Source organism: Magnolia sinica, chromosome 3 (assembly GCF_029962835.1).
Source record: "Magnolia sinica isolate HGM2019 chromosome 3, MsV1, whole genome shotgun sequence".
Lineage (NCBI taxonomy): Eukaryota > Viridiplantae > Streptophyta > Magnoliopsida > Magnoliales > Magnoliaceae > Magnolia > Magnolia sinica.
Window position 1 is genome coordinate 123054499 of NC_080575.1, and position 17032 is coordinate 123071530.

Here is a 17032-nt window from a genome sequence, read left to right on the forward strand (position 1 = left end):
CCCCACCCAATTAAATATCAGATCAGGTCCGACCCCGGGCCCATCCACCTCTGAGCCTGTACGATAACCCCAAGTCCAGCACAAAGCCTCTGGGAATGGGGCGTTGGCTGACCCAACCTGGTTGCAACCGTAATAGTAACATGCCAAAAGGGCATGAGATGCTCTGTTCGGTGCAACCTACATCTACCCATGTCATTCTGGTGGACCATAGATTGTAGGTGGCCCAATCAAGGAATGTCTATTACTGGTGAACCTTACGTGGGACCGTCTGCAATGAGTATGTATGATATGGACGGATCAAGGGGCTCTTGCTGAGGAATAAGAGAATCCGCTTGACTGAATTTGGAATGTGTACGAGCTCAAAACTTGGGAGTCGCTCATCAGGCTACCTCGCTATGTGGATGCCATGCAGAAGAGATGGGCTTATCTAGTCTTCAGGTGGACTACATGTGTACATGGAATCGCGACGGTTGGTCAGCTTTTTTTAATCGTTCATTTTTTGTAAGTGGCATCTGCAAGTAGGGGCTTGCCTGATGAGCGAATCCAAGTTGCTTCTTACACAGGTGTGCCTTGTTTTGAATTGGGTCGCGAGCACACTTACAAAGTGCGCTCGAGCGAGTTCACTAACGTTCACAGAAGTTGGGTGAGTCAACAGATTCCAGGTGGAGTTAACTCAAACTTAGTGATTCAACTCGACTCAGTTGAGTTTCCGCGCTGTTTTAGGTGGCCCCACCGAGTAATCCAAATCACAAACTTAACTTGTTCTCTTCTTCCAGGGGAGAAACTGCGTAGCAATTTATCTAAAATGGCAATGGTGGTGTGGCTATTCGTGGCGTTGGTCTTGACTCAGAGCTACACGGCTAACCTCACATCTATGCTCACTGTCCGGCGACTCAGACCAAGTGTGGTGGATGTCGAGTCGTTGATAAAGGGCAAAGAAAAGGTGGGGTGCGACGTTGGATCGTTCATGTCAGCGTACTTGGAAAAGGTGGTGGGCTTTGGCGCGGGATGCGTGCAAACCTACAAGTCGGATGAGTACGCGAAGGAACTTTCTAATGGGACCATCAAAGCAGCCTTCCTTGAAATCCCAGCCATTCAACTCTTCCTTGATGAGAACCCCAGCGGTTTTACCGTCACTGGACGCACTTACGAAATTGGAGGATACGCCTTTGTAAGTGTACTGCTCCCGCGTGGGTCCTTTGTGGCACACGTGTCAAATCTGGGACATTCATCAGCGGGGACCACTGTGATCGTGTGCCGTTCTACAGTACCCAACACGTCTATGTTGGAGACTGTGCACCGGGTGTAGCCCGCTCAATAAGTGGACCAGTCTGATTTATCGGCCAGGGCATGCTTACTGTACACCGTAGCTGATGAATGGCCTGGATCTCGTGTACATGTGCCATGATTGCAAATATGCTAAAGCACACGTGTTCCATACTGTATTTGATTGGACCAAGGTAGCGCAAGCAACGAAAGATCCATGTGGTGTCCACCGTAATGGGTGTGTACATCTACTCGGTCCATCATTTGTGCCTGCCTGTGTTAGGACGTGAAACCCAAAAATCAGGCCCATTACACAAGTGGACCACACCACATGAAACAGTAAGATGGGACGGACACCATTAAAAACTCACCCAGGCCCGTGGAAGTTTTTGGATGAGTCTGATATTTGGGGTCTAATCACCTCATTAACGGGTTGAATGTCATATAAACATTGCGTTGGATGAAAATCTAGTTCATTAATTGGCCTTTTAATGTAAACCCAAATTGTAAGATGAAGAAAAGAAAAACCATTAGTTTTCATTTTACTTACGTAGTGCCTGTGGAATACTTGTTTCAGGTATTCCGAAAAGGTTCAGATCTCGTTGCAGGGGTCTCCGATGAGATTCTAAAACTGAGGGAAAATGGGAAATTGCGGGAACTAGAGGATAAATTACTTTCTTCTCACAAGCGTTTGAGCATTGACGATGGGGATGAAAATAGCAGGCTAAGCCCAGATGGCTTTTGGGGCCTCTTCGTAGTAACAGGCGCCATGTCGACGTTTTCTCTTCTTATATTCCTTGTAAACCGACTCCGCAACAATTGGCAATACAAGTATTATCCTCAGATCCAATTGGTGGGGCAGAGAGTTGGGAAGATTTTTGGGCCCAGGAGATTCCACAACAATGATGATCATGGCCCACACGGCGAGGTGATGGAGTTGCCCCATTTCAGAAGGTGCAACACTGTCTAGAAGCCTTCAACCATATCTCTTATGAGTGAGCCAAGGTATCAGCACATGTGGGGGGCTTTTGTTCGGCGTTTGCAGATGTGCGTCTGCTTTTTCTTGTGTTGTACCCTGTGGATACTTGCTAATTTGGATGTAAAGATGTAGTTCGGTATTTTTCTTTGGGTGCTCCTCCTCGGCCCTTTTGTTTTTTTCCAGATAGGGAAGCGCCCAGCTGTTTGATTCTCTCCATTTAATATATATTCTTTTCTGTAAGTGTGTTGGCATCCATGTCTTTTCGGTGCTCTCTCTCTCTCTCTCTCTCTCTCTCTCTATAGTCGCAAGGCAAAGTAATAAAATTAAATTTACTATGAAAATGCGGGTACGAAGAGAAAAACTTTGATACTCTGGCAGAGCCGGATGGATGATACACAGTCACTAAGTCGCGAATTTGTCATACAAGTAAGCAAAGTAAACTGTCAAAATTATGGCTCCCAATTGACATGTACGATGAGCCGAAGCTTACGCGTAGGCGATTAGCTGACTATCAGATCCATGGACATTTATTGGACGGTTGAAAATAAAACGTACTCAATGCCTCGTTTCAACAAACGAGCGTCTAGAAATTAGAGGTTAGGGTTATTCTACCTGATTTTGGAACTTTGCTTAAAGCAGTCGACCCTAATATTTAGTCGATTTAATTTGACTTAATGCATATCACATGATCCATATCTTGGTGCCTGCCTAGCAAGCGTCAGACTCCACCAGGGTTTGAAACAACTCCCTATTTAGGCAAGAGATACTCAAGGCAACCTACCTACTATATGAAATATACAGTCTTGATGCCTCTGAATGATCCCGTGATGTCTGTTTTGTATTTTGCTTATGAAGACCGTTGATATAAAGCGCCCAGATGGAAAAGTGCTCAAAAATTCCACATTGAGACTCTGTTCACCCCACTGGCACTGCTATTCTAGACTGTTTTTGTTGGGCTTTCTTCCAATCCGTCTATATGTGGGCAAATGATCCAAGAGATGGAATCGTTTGAACTACTTGCTTCAGATATTCCCAGAAGGTTTGGATATTGGATCCTATTGGTGGGCGAAAGGTGGGCTGATTTTCACGACCCAACAAGATCCACGACAATGATGATCCTGGCCCAAACCAGAACGTGATGGACCTGCACGATCTCAGAAGGTGCAACACAGTCTAGACAGTAGAGGGCTTTTGCTGATATTACCATTTCGCCTTGGATTTTGGCTCAGCTGTACATGAGGAATGCTACTTGCAAGCGTGCATCCGCAAATTCCAAATAGAACCAACCCAAGTGCGAAAATGTGGTGCCCATGAAAGATCAGAGCCATTCATCTAATATCAGGTCAATCACTTGTCGGATGGCCATATGAGTGAAAAAAAAAAATGGATAAAAATGGATAACCCACAATCCACATTCAACGTACTAGTGTAGCTCCCCGGATGAGTGAACTGGTGAAATTTTTCAGCAAGGGTATTTTCACAGGCGGGCTTACTTCTTTCTTCTTTTTCTTGTTTAACGCACACACCCACGCACACCACAATGGATACTAGGACCCATGACCTTAGTGTTGAAACTCTTGTGGGTCTACCATGCACTAAGCCATGAGTAGGGACCCACAATGGGGCTTACTTGACAAGCAGACATCATTTCATACATGCGAGCCAAGTTGGCATATGTGGGTTGCTTGTGTCTTGCGTTTGCAGACGTGAGTCAGTGCTCCACCCTGCGAAACTTATGTTTGGACCATAATTTTAATCAACATATATACCAAATTTCATAATTTATGTTGTCACCTATATGCAAATGCAACTCAATTATCACATGTAAAAGGCACGTATATATGTATTGGCAGTGTAGGTAAAACAATGTATCATTGCATGTAGTGGAGCTCAAAATCCACCTTATATCTTAAAAGAGGATGAAATGATATATACCTAGCTTAATCATTGTCTTTTCCATTGCTTCCAAACATTGGATGGAATTTATATTAGACTAAATGCAATTACCACATAATCTTATGTTCTAAACAAGCTTTAATTTAAGGACATTAGCCCAAAATTGAAGTCGATCCAATTTCCAAGTAGACCATACCACAAAAAATAATAGTGATCGAATGCACACAAAAAAAAAAAATAATAATAAAATAAAACTTTTTAGGATTTGCTATAATGGTTATTTGCCATCCAACATGTTGATATGGCCACACAAACCATGATTAAGGGAAAATACAAATTTTTACTTGATCCAAAACTTTTACAGCCCACAAGAAGCTGGACGACCCTCAATCACCACCGTTTGCTGTGGCTTAGTCTACCTGAGATTTGGATCAGTTTTATTTTCTTGTCATGCTTTAAAATGAGCTGGCAAGATGGATAGACAGCATGAATATACAATACTCATACATTAAAACGGACCATGATCCTGGCCTGACCAAGTCAGTGTTACTCTCTTGGGTGTTCGGCTGTTCTAGCATAAACTTCTCTCTCCCTCCCTCCTAATGAACAACTTTTAATGACGTCGTTTGAAGGCCGAATTAAAATTTAAATATGAAACGCTGGTATCAAGAAAAACTTGATACTCTGCCAAAGCACGTTGGATGATACACAGCTACTTAAAACTGCAAACGTGGTGTATAAGCAAGCCGACATGGTGTACCAGACTACAGGTCAACTAATGCATGAACACCACATGTACTTGTATGGCGGGCAGGTGTGATATCCAAACCCTCCATCAGATTAGATGTAGATTTCCTAGAATCAAGCCAGCCTACTAGTCAAGTGGGCCCCCAATTAACTACACAAATGTATAGTTGTGAAGAAAATCGGCCCAAGTACTCGACTCCGTACCCATCCACTTATTTCCATTATCACAGCACACCTAATGAGTGGTAGAATCTACAGGGTAAGGCACATGATGGATGGCTTGGATATTTCACCCGTGTGCCACACTGTCACATGCGGTAGGTAGCGTGGGCGTTACTTGACTTGTCAAAAGCACGACTTTCCTGCTGTTTTCGTCGTTTGCTGAATAGTGATTGGTCCATCTTAATCACCATGCAATTACACAATCACACGCTACAATTAGATTGCAACAACGCCAAATTTGCTGCTTGACGCAAACGGAGGACCCATATTGGACTTTGTAAATGCCTGTGAACGTTAAAAAAAATAAAATAAAATAAAATAAATAACTCAAGCAGACAACCAAGTCGTGATGCTTCATTTTCAAGGTCTCCCCCGCTCTAGAAAAAAAATTGGACTTGGTCGCACCGCCAGGCAATTTCCGTGAAGCCATAACAACAAAATCTAACCTCATCTAGTCTAAAAATTACGATCATATCTTTGAATCTCCTTAGTCGTTGGAGGGGCATTCTCGTAATCTTGCCAAAGTGGAAATTTTGCAATGGGTGAGGAGGCCGGAAATCTTTTTAAGATCTGGAGCTTCTTGAATGATCAATGAACCATTGCATTTTGGCCTATTTAAGATCGTCGGTTGTGTTTTGGCAAAAGTAAAACGGAAACGAAGAAAAAGCAGAAAAAGAGGACATATGCCTCAGCCTCTTTCTCCCCTCCATCACCTCCTACTACTTGCATTAATGGGAGGGTATTGGGCCATACCAACAGGCGCAGAGACTCTCCGAATCGGCGTTCCGGCAACTTCTGCATATCCCAAGTTCGTGAAGGTGAAATGTAACTGGACTTCGGACGAGAGATGTTTTAGTGGCCACTCCATTAAAGTCTTCCGGTTGGTTTGGGAGAATCTGCACAACAACTTGTCTTACAAGTTCATTCCATATTACGGCGACTATGATTCTTTAATTCAGCAAGTTTACCTCAAGGTGAGTTCATTTCACTAATCCTTACTTAAAAGTTCCCTTGTGGTGTGGACTCAAAATTAGTAGTAACTCTATTCTCGGCACATTTCTTTTCCAATAGATGTGAGATTCAGCTTTTCTCATCCATGTTTTGGTTTCCATCAATCCAAACATGCCTAAGGTCCCTTGTGGTGTATCCCTTGTTTATTTTAAATAGAAGGATTTCTAACTGAAAACAATATAGTTGGGTGCTTTCTTTCGTCCGTTAGATATTTGATAAAATAAAATAATGGTTGGTTGTTGTAAATAAAAAGTAAAAACGGTATTGACGTGAATGGACACGCAGGTTATTTCATTTGGAATCTAATTTTCTGCAACATTTATTATAGGAAGCCTAGCAGTGATGACTTCCACTCTATTCATCAATTGTGCTGGCTCATGTTACGCTGTGAGCAATTAAGGTATCCAAAACTGTGGAGTCATCCTGCCTTTATCGGGCTGGTGTTTATATAGCCCAAGCTCAAGACCAAACCCGATACATCCTGCCCTAGCCCAACCCAATGTCGGGTCGGTCAGGTTGAACCCACCTGACTTTCAGCCCTACTCACACCGGCCTCACATGGCCTGGGGCCTGCCTCACGTGACCCACGGGCTTCACATGGGTACCCACCCCAAGTGTGCCTTTGCATTCCACAGGCCACCCACATTTACACCCGGTGTAAAATGCCCCTGTATTACATCTGTTGTGCAAGCAGCCACGAACTGCTCATTGGAGTCGCCTATCTGGTAGATGGTAAAATGAATGGACAATTATCCAAAACCGAAACGTAGTGGTTGATACTGACCATTCAATTGGTCAGTGCCGGAAAACAAAAAATTTTTAAAGGTCCGGATTTAATGTGAGAAATTGGTTGTCATGACGATACTTTAAGTGTGTTTTTCTGAGCAAGGCAAATCCTGTATAATGCTAAGCTTATTGACGGTTTGGATCATCTACCCATGTCCGCATCTCGACCTCATATAAATAAACCTAGGACGCATGCTTGATGGCCCACAGTCAGGCGTTCCCACCATGCAGTAGAACGTATTCTTCCAATGCATGCATACACTGAAGATCTTCGTCATCGTTTGTAAGTCGAACGCTGTTGCTTTCGAAGAATTCCGTTCGACACGTTGGTTTTCAGCATCACCTTGTCTTTTCAGGCCTCCTTGCGTGTTGTATGCGGTTTTGTCACACCACGTACCATTACTCGGCAAAGTCGTGTAAGCTGAGAAAGTTGACTTTTTATATGAGCAGTAATGATTTAGTCGGTATGTAAAAATAAAAATAAATCACTAATGATTTAAATAAACGTTAGCTTTAAGATTTACGTAGAAAAGACAATTATTTTAACTTTGATTGATAGAAAGTTAACAAAAGAGAGTTGTTATCAGTGTAAAAAGACAAAATTGATCCATTTGGAACATAGTTTCCACTATTTTACAAGTATTGATTGCATCTGGCGTATGTGCTCAAGCATTTCAAACTGTCTCCACCCAAATTACCTCCGGATGGTTGGCAGATTACTGACGGAAATTTTAAATCAAAGTGTGAATTTAAATTTTATAATTATCTAATTGTTACAAATCAGAGTCTATAAATTATAGGGAAGGAATATCCGTGTAGATCCAATCATCTGATTCAAATCAAATATAGTTTCTATTAAGGACGTGGCCCTAAAACCTAGATTCATCTAAAGCTTAGGGGAACCAAAACCATATGAAAGATTTGAGTTAAATGCAAAACACTTGAATGGACACTGAGAGTGATTTCATTCGGAATCTGATTTTCTTATTATAGGAAGCCTATCAGTGATGACTTCCACTCTATTCATCAATTGTGCAAGCGCATGTTATGCTGTGAGCAATTAAGGTATCCAAAACTGTGGATAAAGCTGCTGATAAAAATAGAGATGAAACGACTACCATTGAGACCTCTATGGGACCCACCTTGATTTTTTTTTAATGTAATTGAAGCCCTTTATAAGGCGGGTTGCAATAGGATAAAGACAAAAACAAAATATCAGCCTCATCCAAATCTTGAGTGGGCCCTAGAAGGTTTCAATGGTAGGGGTTCCAACCTGATTCCTATGTGGTATGGCCGCCCACTTGGGTTTTGGATCTACCTAAATTTTTGGCTTACATAGTATAACATGAGCAGGCACAACTGACGAGCATAGATATATACTGTATGTTACACGGGCACTTTGGGCTTTCAGTTAAATTAGTTTTCTGTTTCCCATATTTGTATTTTCATAAGGTTTCTCTTTGTTTCTCTTGTGTTAAAGAAATTCGATGCAGTTATTGGCGATACATCCATAGTGGCCAAGCGATGTCAGTACGTAGAATTCTCCAGACCTTACACGGAACTGGGAGCAAGAATGGTGGTGCTTGAGAAGCAAGAAGAAGGAAAAGCTTGGATATTCGTAAAGCCTTTTACGACAAAATTGTGGGCCTTAACTGGGGCCATTTTCTTTTACAATGGCCTAATCGTGTGGTTAATAGAGAGTGCTGATGATGAAGAAGAGATTTCCTTCTGCGATCGATTTGGCAATTTGATATGGCTTTCCTTCACCACCCTCTTCCCTATTCACGGTAATTAAGTAGGGATCCAAAGATTGATATGGTCATCAGGGCGAACGGTCTCAGGCCCAGGCCAGTACAATAGCCATTCACCGTGCCAGATACTGTTCAAATGAGTCTGAGCCAGAAGAATGCATGTTGGGCATGGACCCCACCCAATCGAATATAAGATCAGGCCCGGGCTCAATCCATCTTTGGGCCTGTACCCAAAGCATTTCTCAGTGGAAGCTTGGTTGACCAAGACTGGTTGCAACCGTAATAGTGATATGTCAAAAGGGCATCAGATGCACTGTTAGGTGCAACCTACAATGGGATCACTGAAACCAAACGAATCTACCCATATCATTCTGGTGGACCACAAATTATAGGTGGCCCATCAAGGAATATCTATTACTGGTGAAGCTTAAGTGGACGTGTCTGCATTGAGTATGTAGGATGTGGACGGATCAAGGAGCTCTTTGCTGAGCAATAAGAGAATCCGCTTGTACTGGCTCATAAATGGAAATGGCAAACTTGGAGTCGCTCATCTGGTTAGCTCGCTGTGTGGATGCCATGCATAAGAGAAATGGGCTGATCTAGACTTCTGGTGGACCACGTGTAAAATCTAGACGGTTGATCAGATTTTCTTAACCATTCATTTGTTTTGTACATGGCATCTACAAAAGAAGAGGACGTACAGTTGCCTGCAGAATAGTTCTAAACCTTGTTGAATCAGCTAGAACTTGGGTAAGTAAACTGGATCCCAGTCGAGTAAACTCAAACTCAGCGATTCAACACGACTCAGTTGCGTTTCCATGCTATTTTAGGTGGGTCCCACAGGGTAATCCAGATCCCAAATTGATCTTGTTCTCTTCTTCCAGGGGAGAAGCTGCGTAGCAATTTATCTAAAATGGCAATGGTGGTGTGGCTGTTCGTGGCATTGGTCTTGACTCAGAGCTACACGGCTAGCCTCACCTCAATGCTCACTGTCCGGCGACTCAGACCGAGTGTGGTGGATGTTGAGTCCTTGTTAAAGGGCAAAGCAAGGGTGGGGTGCGACGTTGGGTCGTTCATGTCTAAGTACTTGGAAGAGGTGGTGGGCTTTAGCGCGGGATGCGTGGACACGTATAACTCGGATCAGTACGCACAAGCACTTTCAAGTGGGGCCATCAAAGCTGCATTCCTTGAAATCCCATCCATTCAACTCTTCCTTGATGAGAACCCCAAGGGTTTTGCTCTCACTGGGCCCACCTACGAAATTGGAGGATACGCCTTTGTAAGTGTACTGCTCCCTCGTTAGTCACTCGCGCCACACGTGTCAAATCTGGGCCATTCATCAGTAGGGAGCACTATGATCGTGCACCGCCATACAGAAATAAGGCCTGTCCATTAATCAAGTGCCCAACACGTGTATGTTGGATACTGTGCACCGGGTGTAACCCGCTCAATAAGTGGACCAGTCTGATTTATGGGCCAGGGCATGCTTAATAGTTGATGAATGGCCTGGATCTCGTGTACATGTGCCCCGATTGCAAATGTGCTGATGCACACGTGTCCCTTCCTCTATTTCAATGGACCAAGGTAGCGCGCGCAACGAAAGATCTCTGTGGTTCCCACCGTGATGTGTGTGTACATCTACTCCATCCATCATTTGTGCCAGTCTGTCTTAGGACGTGAAACCCAAAAATCAGACCGATCCATTACTCAAGTGGGCCACACAGCAGGAAACAGTCGGATGGGATGGACACCATTGAAAACGAACCGAGGCCATCGAAGTTGTTGGATCAGTCTCGTATTTGGGTTTTAATCCCCTTATTAACGGGTTGAAGTTCATTAATTGGGCTTTTAATTGAGGCCCATTATCAGTTACAGATGGTTGCGCCCAAAAGCCCAGATAGTAAGATGAAGGAAAGAAAACTTACACAGTGCCATTGCCATGAATACTTTCTTCAGGTATTCCCAAAGGGTTCACATCTCGTCGAAGAGGTCTCCGATGAGATTCTAAGACTGAGGGAAAATGGGACATTGCGGAAACTAGAGGAGAATCTACTTTCTTCTCACAAGCGTTTAAGCATGGATCCTGAAGATGATGACGAAAATGGCAGACTGAGCCCAGATGGCTTTTGGGGCCTCTTCGTAGTAACAGGCGGTATGTCGACGTTGGCTCTTCTTCTATTTCTTATAAACCGACTCCGTAAGAATTGGCAATGCAAGTGTTACCCTCAGATCCAATCGGTGGGACAGAGAGTTGGGAAGATTTTGGGGCCCAGGAAGATCCACAACAATGATGATCATGGCCCACACAGCGAGGTGATTGAGTTGCCCCATTTCACAAGGTGCAACACTGTCTAGAGGCCTTCAACCAGGTCTCTTATAAGTGAGTAAAGGTAGCACGTGTGGTGTACATCTGTTTGGCGTTTGCAGATGTGCTTCTGCATTTTGCTGTGTTCCTCCTTGTGGATATAGGATACCTATTTATTTAGTTGTAAAGATGTGGTGGGTTCCCATTTATTTGGGTGCTACTCCTTGGCATTTTTTTCACAGGTAGAGAGGCGCCCAGCCGTTGGATTCTCTCCATTTAATTTAAATTCTTTTCTGTGACTGTAAGCTTGTTGGCGTCCATGTCTTTTCGGTTCTGTGCTTTCTAGCATACGGCTCTCTCTGGGACACGGTTTGGCTACTGACGCTAGCCTGTGGGCCCCATCATGATGTATGTGTTTCTTCCAGGCTAAATGCAACTTTTTTTTTTAACACACACACACCCACTCACGCTGTAGTGGGATTTCACCACTTATGGATACTTGAACCCTTGACCGGATGTTGAAACTCCCGATAGTCTACCACCGGAGCAAGATAAGGATCCGACTTAATGCAACCTACCTACATGATGAAATATATGGTCCTCGTGCATCTTAATGATGCCCTTTTGTGTCTGTTTTGTATTATGAATCTCGTGTTTTGGTGATCAAGACCGTTGATATAGTGTCGTACAGATGGAGAAGTGCTCGAAAGTTTTCCACATTGAGCCTTTCTGTTCACCACCGTACATCAAATTTTCAAGATCATTCCAGGGCATGAGCCCAAAAATCAGGTACATCCAAAGTGCAATTGGATCACACCACTTGAATCAATGGAGACTGAACAAACTATTATTGAAACTTTTCTAAACCAAACCATGAGATTTATTTACCATCTAACCTATTCATAATATTACACGAACCTAGATTAATGGAAAATACAAATATCAACTTGATAAGCTTTTTGGTGCCTCAAGAAGTTTTCAACAGTAGGCGTCCAATTTCTAGTATTTTCTGTACTATGGTCCACTTGAATTATGAATCTGCCTTGTTTTTGAGCTAATATACTAAAATGATATGAAAATTTAGATGCATATATAACTTAAGAAATAGGTCACGTGGGGCCACATAAATTCCACGCGTCAAGAAATTCCATTGCTTGTGGCGAGGGGCAGCATATTCGGTCAGGGAAAGACAAAAGAAAACCCAGAGCGTTGAAATGTGGAATCTCCTTGGCCCCGTAATGATTTATATGTCTAATCCACACCATCTGTTCATTTTTCCGTATCCGAGTCTCAAGTGGGGCAGAAACAGTGGGAACCACTTTCAAGAGAGCATATTAGGTGCAGCCCTGGCAGTGGGATCCACCTGGATGTATTTATTGTATATCCACACCGTCCTTTCATTTTTTAGCTCATTTTAAAGCATGAACCAAAAAATGGAGCAGATCCAAATCTCAGGTGGACCACACCACAGTAAAAAGTGTTGATTAGTCGTTACAAACTTCTTATGGGCCGCGAAAGTTTGAGAACAAGCTGATATTTTGCTTTTTCCCCTTTATCTAGGTCTGTGTGACCTTCTCAAGAGGTTGGATGGTAAATAAATATTATGGCAGGGCCTTTGGTAGTTTTTAATAATGTGCATTTAATCATTAGTTTTTCCTATACTTTAGTCCACCTGAGATTTGAATAGGCTTCATTTTAAGCTTACGCTATAATATGATCTGCCAAAATGGATGGACAGAGTGGATATACAATACACACATCAAGGTGGGCCATATGGTTTAGGTGAGGCTGACACTCCAAAGTGGACGTTTCTCTCCCTGTGATACACCTTGAGGTTGAGCATGGTCCAAAAATAAAGCAAATCTATATCTCAAGTAGACTACAGTGTGGTCATTGAATGCCCATCGTTAAAAACTTTATAAGGCTCACAGCAATGTTTATTGGACATCCAAACTGTTGATAAGGTCACACATGGGTGACAAAAGTAAAACATAACTATAATCTTATCCAGAACTTCTACCGTCGCCGAGAAGTTTTTAACAGTGAACATTCAATCCCTACTGTATGATCCACTTGAGATTTGGATATGACTGGTTGTGAGACATGCCCTAGAATGAACTGGAAAAACTAATGGATGGCATGGTTATACAGCACATACTTCAAAATGGCCCTACGGTGAGGGAAACGCTTATTTAGATGAAATGGAAAAACAGATGGAAGAAGTGGATATACAACAAATACATCAATGTGGCCCTACACGGTTGGGTGAAACATACTTTCCAGCGCCACATGAACTAATAAAATCTGGCTGTGTCAGGCCGGGACCTGGGCCCATCCACTTTCCCTAATCACAACCCCACCTGGCCAGATTTCCATCCCGATATACTCGATCCAACTCACTAAGAACCAAATATTCGTGTTTATTCCTAATCCCACCGGCATTTACTCAACTCAAACCCTGAATTCAATTGGATTGATCGAGCTGACATTCAAGGTATGCACCAAGCGCTGTCGGGCACACCTGAAACAAGGTTTTAAAACTCCAGATCTTGAATCAACTGAAAGGTCTGGCGAGTCTGTTGAGTCAAATGACTCGCTTTTGTCCCAGTTTTTTTGAAATATAATGGTGTTGTACTCTATTTCTAGTAATTTTGGGAAAGCTTATAAAAAGGTGACATGTGGCATTGTATGAGTAACAAGAAGTTAATAAAAAATATCTTCAGATATTTAAAGTAATTTTTGTTTGCTTACAGTTGGCATAAGTTAAGTTTTACTTGTCAGTGGATAGTCGAGGGAGTGTTGTGATCAATATACAAGAAGCGCACTTGATCTGTTTGAGGTATAAAAGGCAACTGATACCAGCTTTTGTTGACAAAAGTGAAATAAGCAGCCAAGAAACATTCGGAAGTGAAACCATCTAAAGAGAAACATGCTAAAAAAGTGATCTAGAAAAGAAATCAATTTAAAAAGACTTTTGTATTGCTATAACCATTACAATAATAGAAGAAGGATCTGGAAAAAATACAACGGAAATCTATAAATAGTAGAGGAATTCGACAGCGAAAAATGAATCCAAACAAAATTTCAATCAATTCAAACAAACTTATCTTATCAATTTACTTTATCTCAGCTTATCCTCAGAATAACAATATTCATATGTTATATTTGTCCTTTATCCAATATAAATAGTTTTTTTTTTCAAGAGATGCATTCTTGCAATTGCTCTTAGTAATCGATTGTCAATTTTTCCTTTTATTTGATTTGCACTAATATTTAAAAAGTTCTTTTTTGTGAAAGGCACGAAGCAAAGGAAGAACCCCACCCTCCAATTATCACTCGATTATTATCAAATTTTATAAGTGGCTGACTGAGTGACAGATATGTTGGGAATTTGTACTACGGAATCACACAAATCTAGATCTTGGATAGCAATACAATGGCACCAAGCAAACACAAGAGAACACGTAGATTTAACGTGGAAAACCCTTTCGGAAAAAAATCACGGCACAAAGCGACAAAATTCCACTATGAAAGCATCAATTACAAAGAGAGAGGACTTACCCGATTCGAACAACATCAAATCTCACCCTTGCTACACCATTTAGAACTCTAAAATCTTTTTAGGAACCTTCGGAACTCCTTTAGAAAGTCTTAGAATACCTCCCAATCCTGCATACACCCCTTTATATAAGTTTAGAAAGAAGTAGAATCGGAATAGGAAACAAAATTCGTAAAATCTACGTTTCTACAGAAAATCTGCATAAACTCTTCGATGTCATCGAAGGTCCATCGATGTCATCGAAAACGGACCAAAACTGTCCAGCGACCAGGGGTGAAAAGTTCCGACAATTATCGATGGCATCGAGCAACTTTCGATGTCATCGACGACTGACTTTGATGTCATCGAACCTAGTCGATGTCATCGACAGACCAACAGACAGATTTAAGACATCTGTCCATAACAATATCCACCATGTCTTCAATCTTCATCCATGTAGCTTCTTAACCTCTTCTCTTATCTCTACATCACATCATAGCTTCTCGTGGATACTCCGTCCTTCTTTTATGTCATCGTCAAGCTTAGAGAAGTTGCACAAAACTTGAACTTCTCTTTAGGAACGATCTAGGTGAGCATGTCTGTCGAATCAAAATCCACGTACGCAACCATCTTTGTTCCTGTCTTCTCAAAAGGAAAGACGTAGTCTTCTTACCATCTCACCGCTACCTAATATTGTTTGCCGGGGTACTTGCTCACAACACTGATAGCCTGTAGAATAACCAGTCTAATCCAGACCATGGCATACACTGTCAACCGCATTCGAATAAGGCTCATGAGATATCCTACTTTTCTTCATCTGTTTTGAGACATGTCCTGAGGAAAACTTGAGGAGAGACGCGTAGGGAAGGCTCTCTGGCTTTACCTGGCCCATCACATCCTTAATCAATACCTACACACAAGGTATTCCTCCTGTGATTACTAAAGCCTGTTCCTCTTTCAGTCTCAATGCCAAGAACCATCTTTGCAGTCCCCCGATCCTTTATCCTAAATGTCTCACTTAACCAAGTCTTCAGTACATTGATTTCAGACATGTCATAATTGGCGATTTATATGTCATCAATTCCTGACTCACCATGAAGGAATCAAACCATTGCCTAGGCGATAGGTCGAACCACGACCTCCTGCAAAGTCTTTTCTCAACCCCTTTAACTTCGAACCGCTCCGGTTGCTTCATATAGATCTGCTCTTCACTTTCCCTTGCAGAAGTGCAAACTCCACATCTATCCTTCCAGCTCAAGATCATATTGGCCAACCAGCGCCAATCACGGATCTTACAGACACCTGTTATACCGTCAGCACGAATATCTCTAAGAAGCCGATCTCTTCTCTCTAAGCATAACCATTCGCTACCAATATTGCTATGTATCTATGTTATATCCTCCTAAAGATTCACCTGCATCCAACTGCTTTCCGACCCACTAAAAGCTCCACCAGTTCCCATATGTTGGTCTGGTACAACGAATCCATCACATTGACCATAGTCACATTCCATTTCTTAGCACCAGGCTCACCTAGAGCCATTAGAATAGAAGATGAATCCCCTGCGATATTGGAGTCGTCCTTGTACCACGCTGATATCCTGCGATCATGCCGTGTGATTCTTCTCACAGGTGGCTGCTTTACCGGCTCTGTATTTTTGTCCGCGCGTCTCAGCTTTCCTGCCTTGCCTGCTCAGGTGGCCATGCCCAACATGCCACACACATGCAGAGGTGGAATCCGCTGCATCTACTGCAGCTCCACCTGTTGAAGTGCTCTTGATCAACCTGTATAAGTTACCGAGTCGTTGCGCTTTCATGTTTACCCGTGCCCCCTTAAATACCTTAAGAGCACTATAAATACCCATGTACTTGCATCCTTTTGCCTCAAGTATACCAAAAGAAATCAGATTCTGCTTCAAATTAGGAAAGTGCTTGACATCAGTCAAGGTACGCTCCTCCCCATCAAACATCCTAATGCGCACCGTACCAATAGCCACAACATTACAGGCAAAGCCATTGCCCATAAACACCTATCCACCATCGCACTCCCTTTAGCTGGCGAACCAACTCCAATGAGGAGTCATGTGAAAAGATGCCCCTATCTCTAACATTCACTCGTCCTTACGATCATCGTATGGCCGCTTGATAGTAGACACATACAAAACATTACCATCACATCCACTCGATCTATCTGACGTGGCAGCATTGGCCTTCCTGTACAAAGCCTCGGAATCTTCTCTCTTCGATTTAGGATTTTCATAATCCTTCTTCACAAGTCCTTCCTTCCCACAATTCCAACGCTTTACCTTTCCTTTGTCCTTGCCCTTGGATTTCGATCTATAATCTAAAGAACCTGTACCTTGCTCAGAATTTCTGTCCCTCGTAAACATTTCCTCAGAAGATGTTCTCATATCGCCATTTAGCTTTCTCATAGCCTTTCCTTGAAGGGCTAAGATAACGGTGTCGACACTTAGGGTTTTATTCGTGTTACACATAGTGTCCTTGAATGACTCATACGATGCCGGAAGAAAA

At 42.5% G+C, this 17032-nt stretch overlaps 2 protein-coding genes across 2 annotated transcripts; both read left to right on the forward strand.

Moving 5' to 3' along the window:
* The first annotated feature begins 691 nt into the window (after positions 1 to 691).
* LOC131238746 (glutamate receptor 2.8-like) lies at positions 692 to 2443 on the forward strand. The gene is made up of 2 exons (XM_058236353.1): positions 692 to 1171; positions 1844 to 2443. The coding sequence occupies exons 1-2, from the start codon at positions 806 to 808 to the stop codon at positions 2234 to 2236; spliced, it is 759 nt and encodes a 252-aa protein (XP_058092336.1). The 5' UTR covers positions 692 to 805; the 3' UTR covers positions 2237 to 2443.
* Positions 2444 to 5652: 3209 nt separating this feature from the next.
* Positions 5653 to 11376, forward strand: LOC131241086 (glutamate receptor 2.5-like). The gene is made up of 4 exons (XM_058239725.1): positions 5653 to 6084; positions 8388 to 8694; positions 9543 to 9937; positions 10615 to 11376. The coding sequence occupies exons 1-4, from the start codon at positions 5695 to 5697 to the stop codon at positions 11011 to 11013; spliced, it is 1491 nt and encodes a 496-aa protein (XP_058095708.1). The 5' UTR covers positions 5653 to 5694; the 3' UTR covers positions 11014 to 11376.
* The last annotated feature ends 5656 nt before the right edge of the window (positions 11377 to 17032 follow it).

Coding starts and splice junctions, on each gene's coding strand:
- LOC131241086 (XM_058239725.1), top strand. CDS start 5,695: ATGATCAATGAACCATTGCATTTTGGCCTATTTAAGATCGTCGGTTGT. Junction 6,085..8,387: donor TTCAGCAAGTTTACCTCAAG/GTGAGTTCATTT, acceptor CTTGTGTTAAAG/AAATTCGATGCAGTTATTGG. Junction 8,695..9,542: donor CACCCTCTTCCCTATTCACG/GTAATTAAGTAG, acceptor CTCTTCTTCCAG/GGGAGAAGCTGCGTAGCAAT.
- LOC131238746 (XM_058236353.1), top strand. CDS start 806: ATGGCAATGGTGGTGTGGCTATTCGTGGCGTTGGTCTTGACTCAGAGC. Junction 1,172..1,843: donor AAATTGGAGGATACGCCTTT/GTAAGTGTACTG, acceptor TACTTGTTTCAG/GTATTCCGAAAAGGTTCAGA.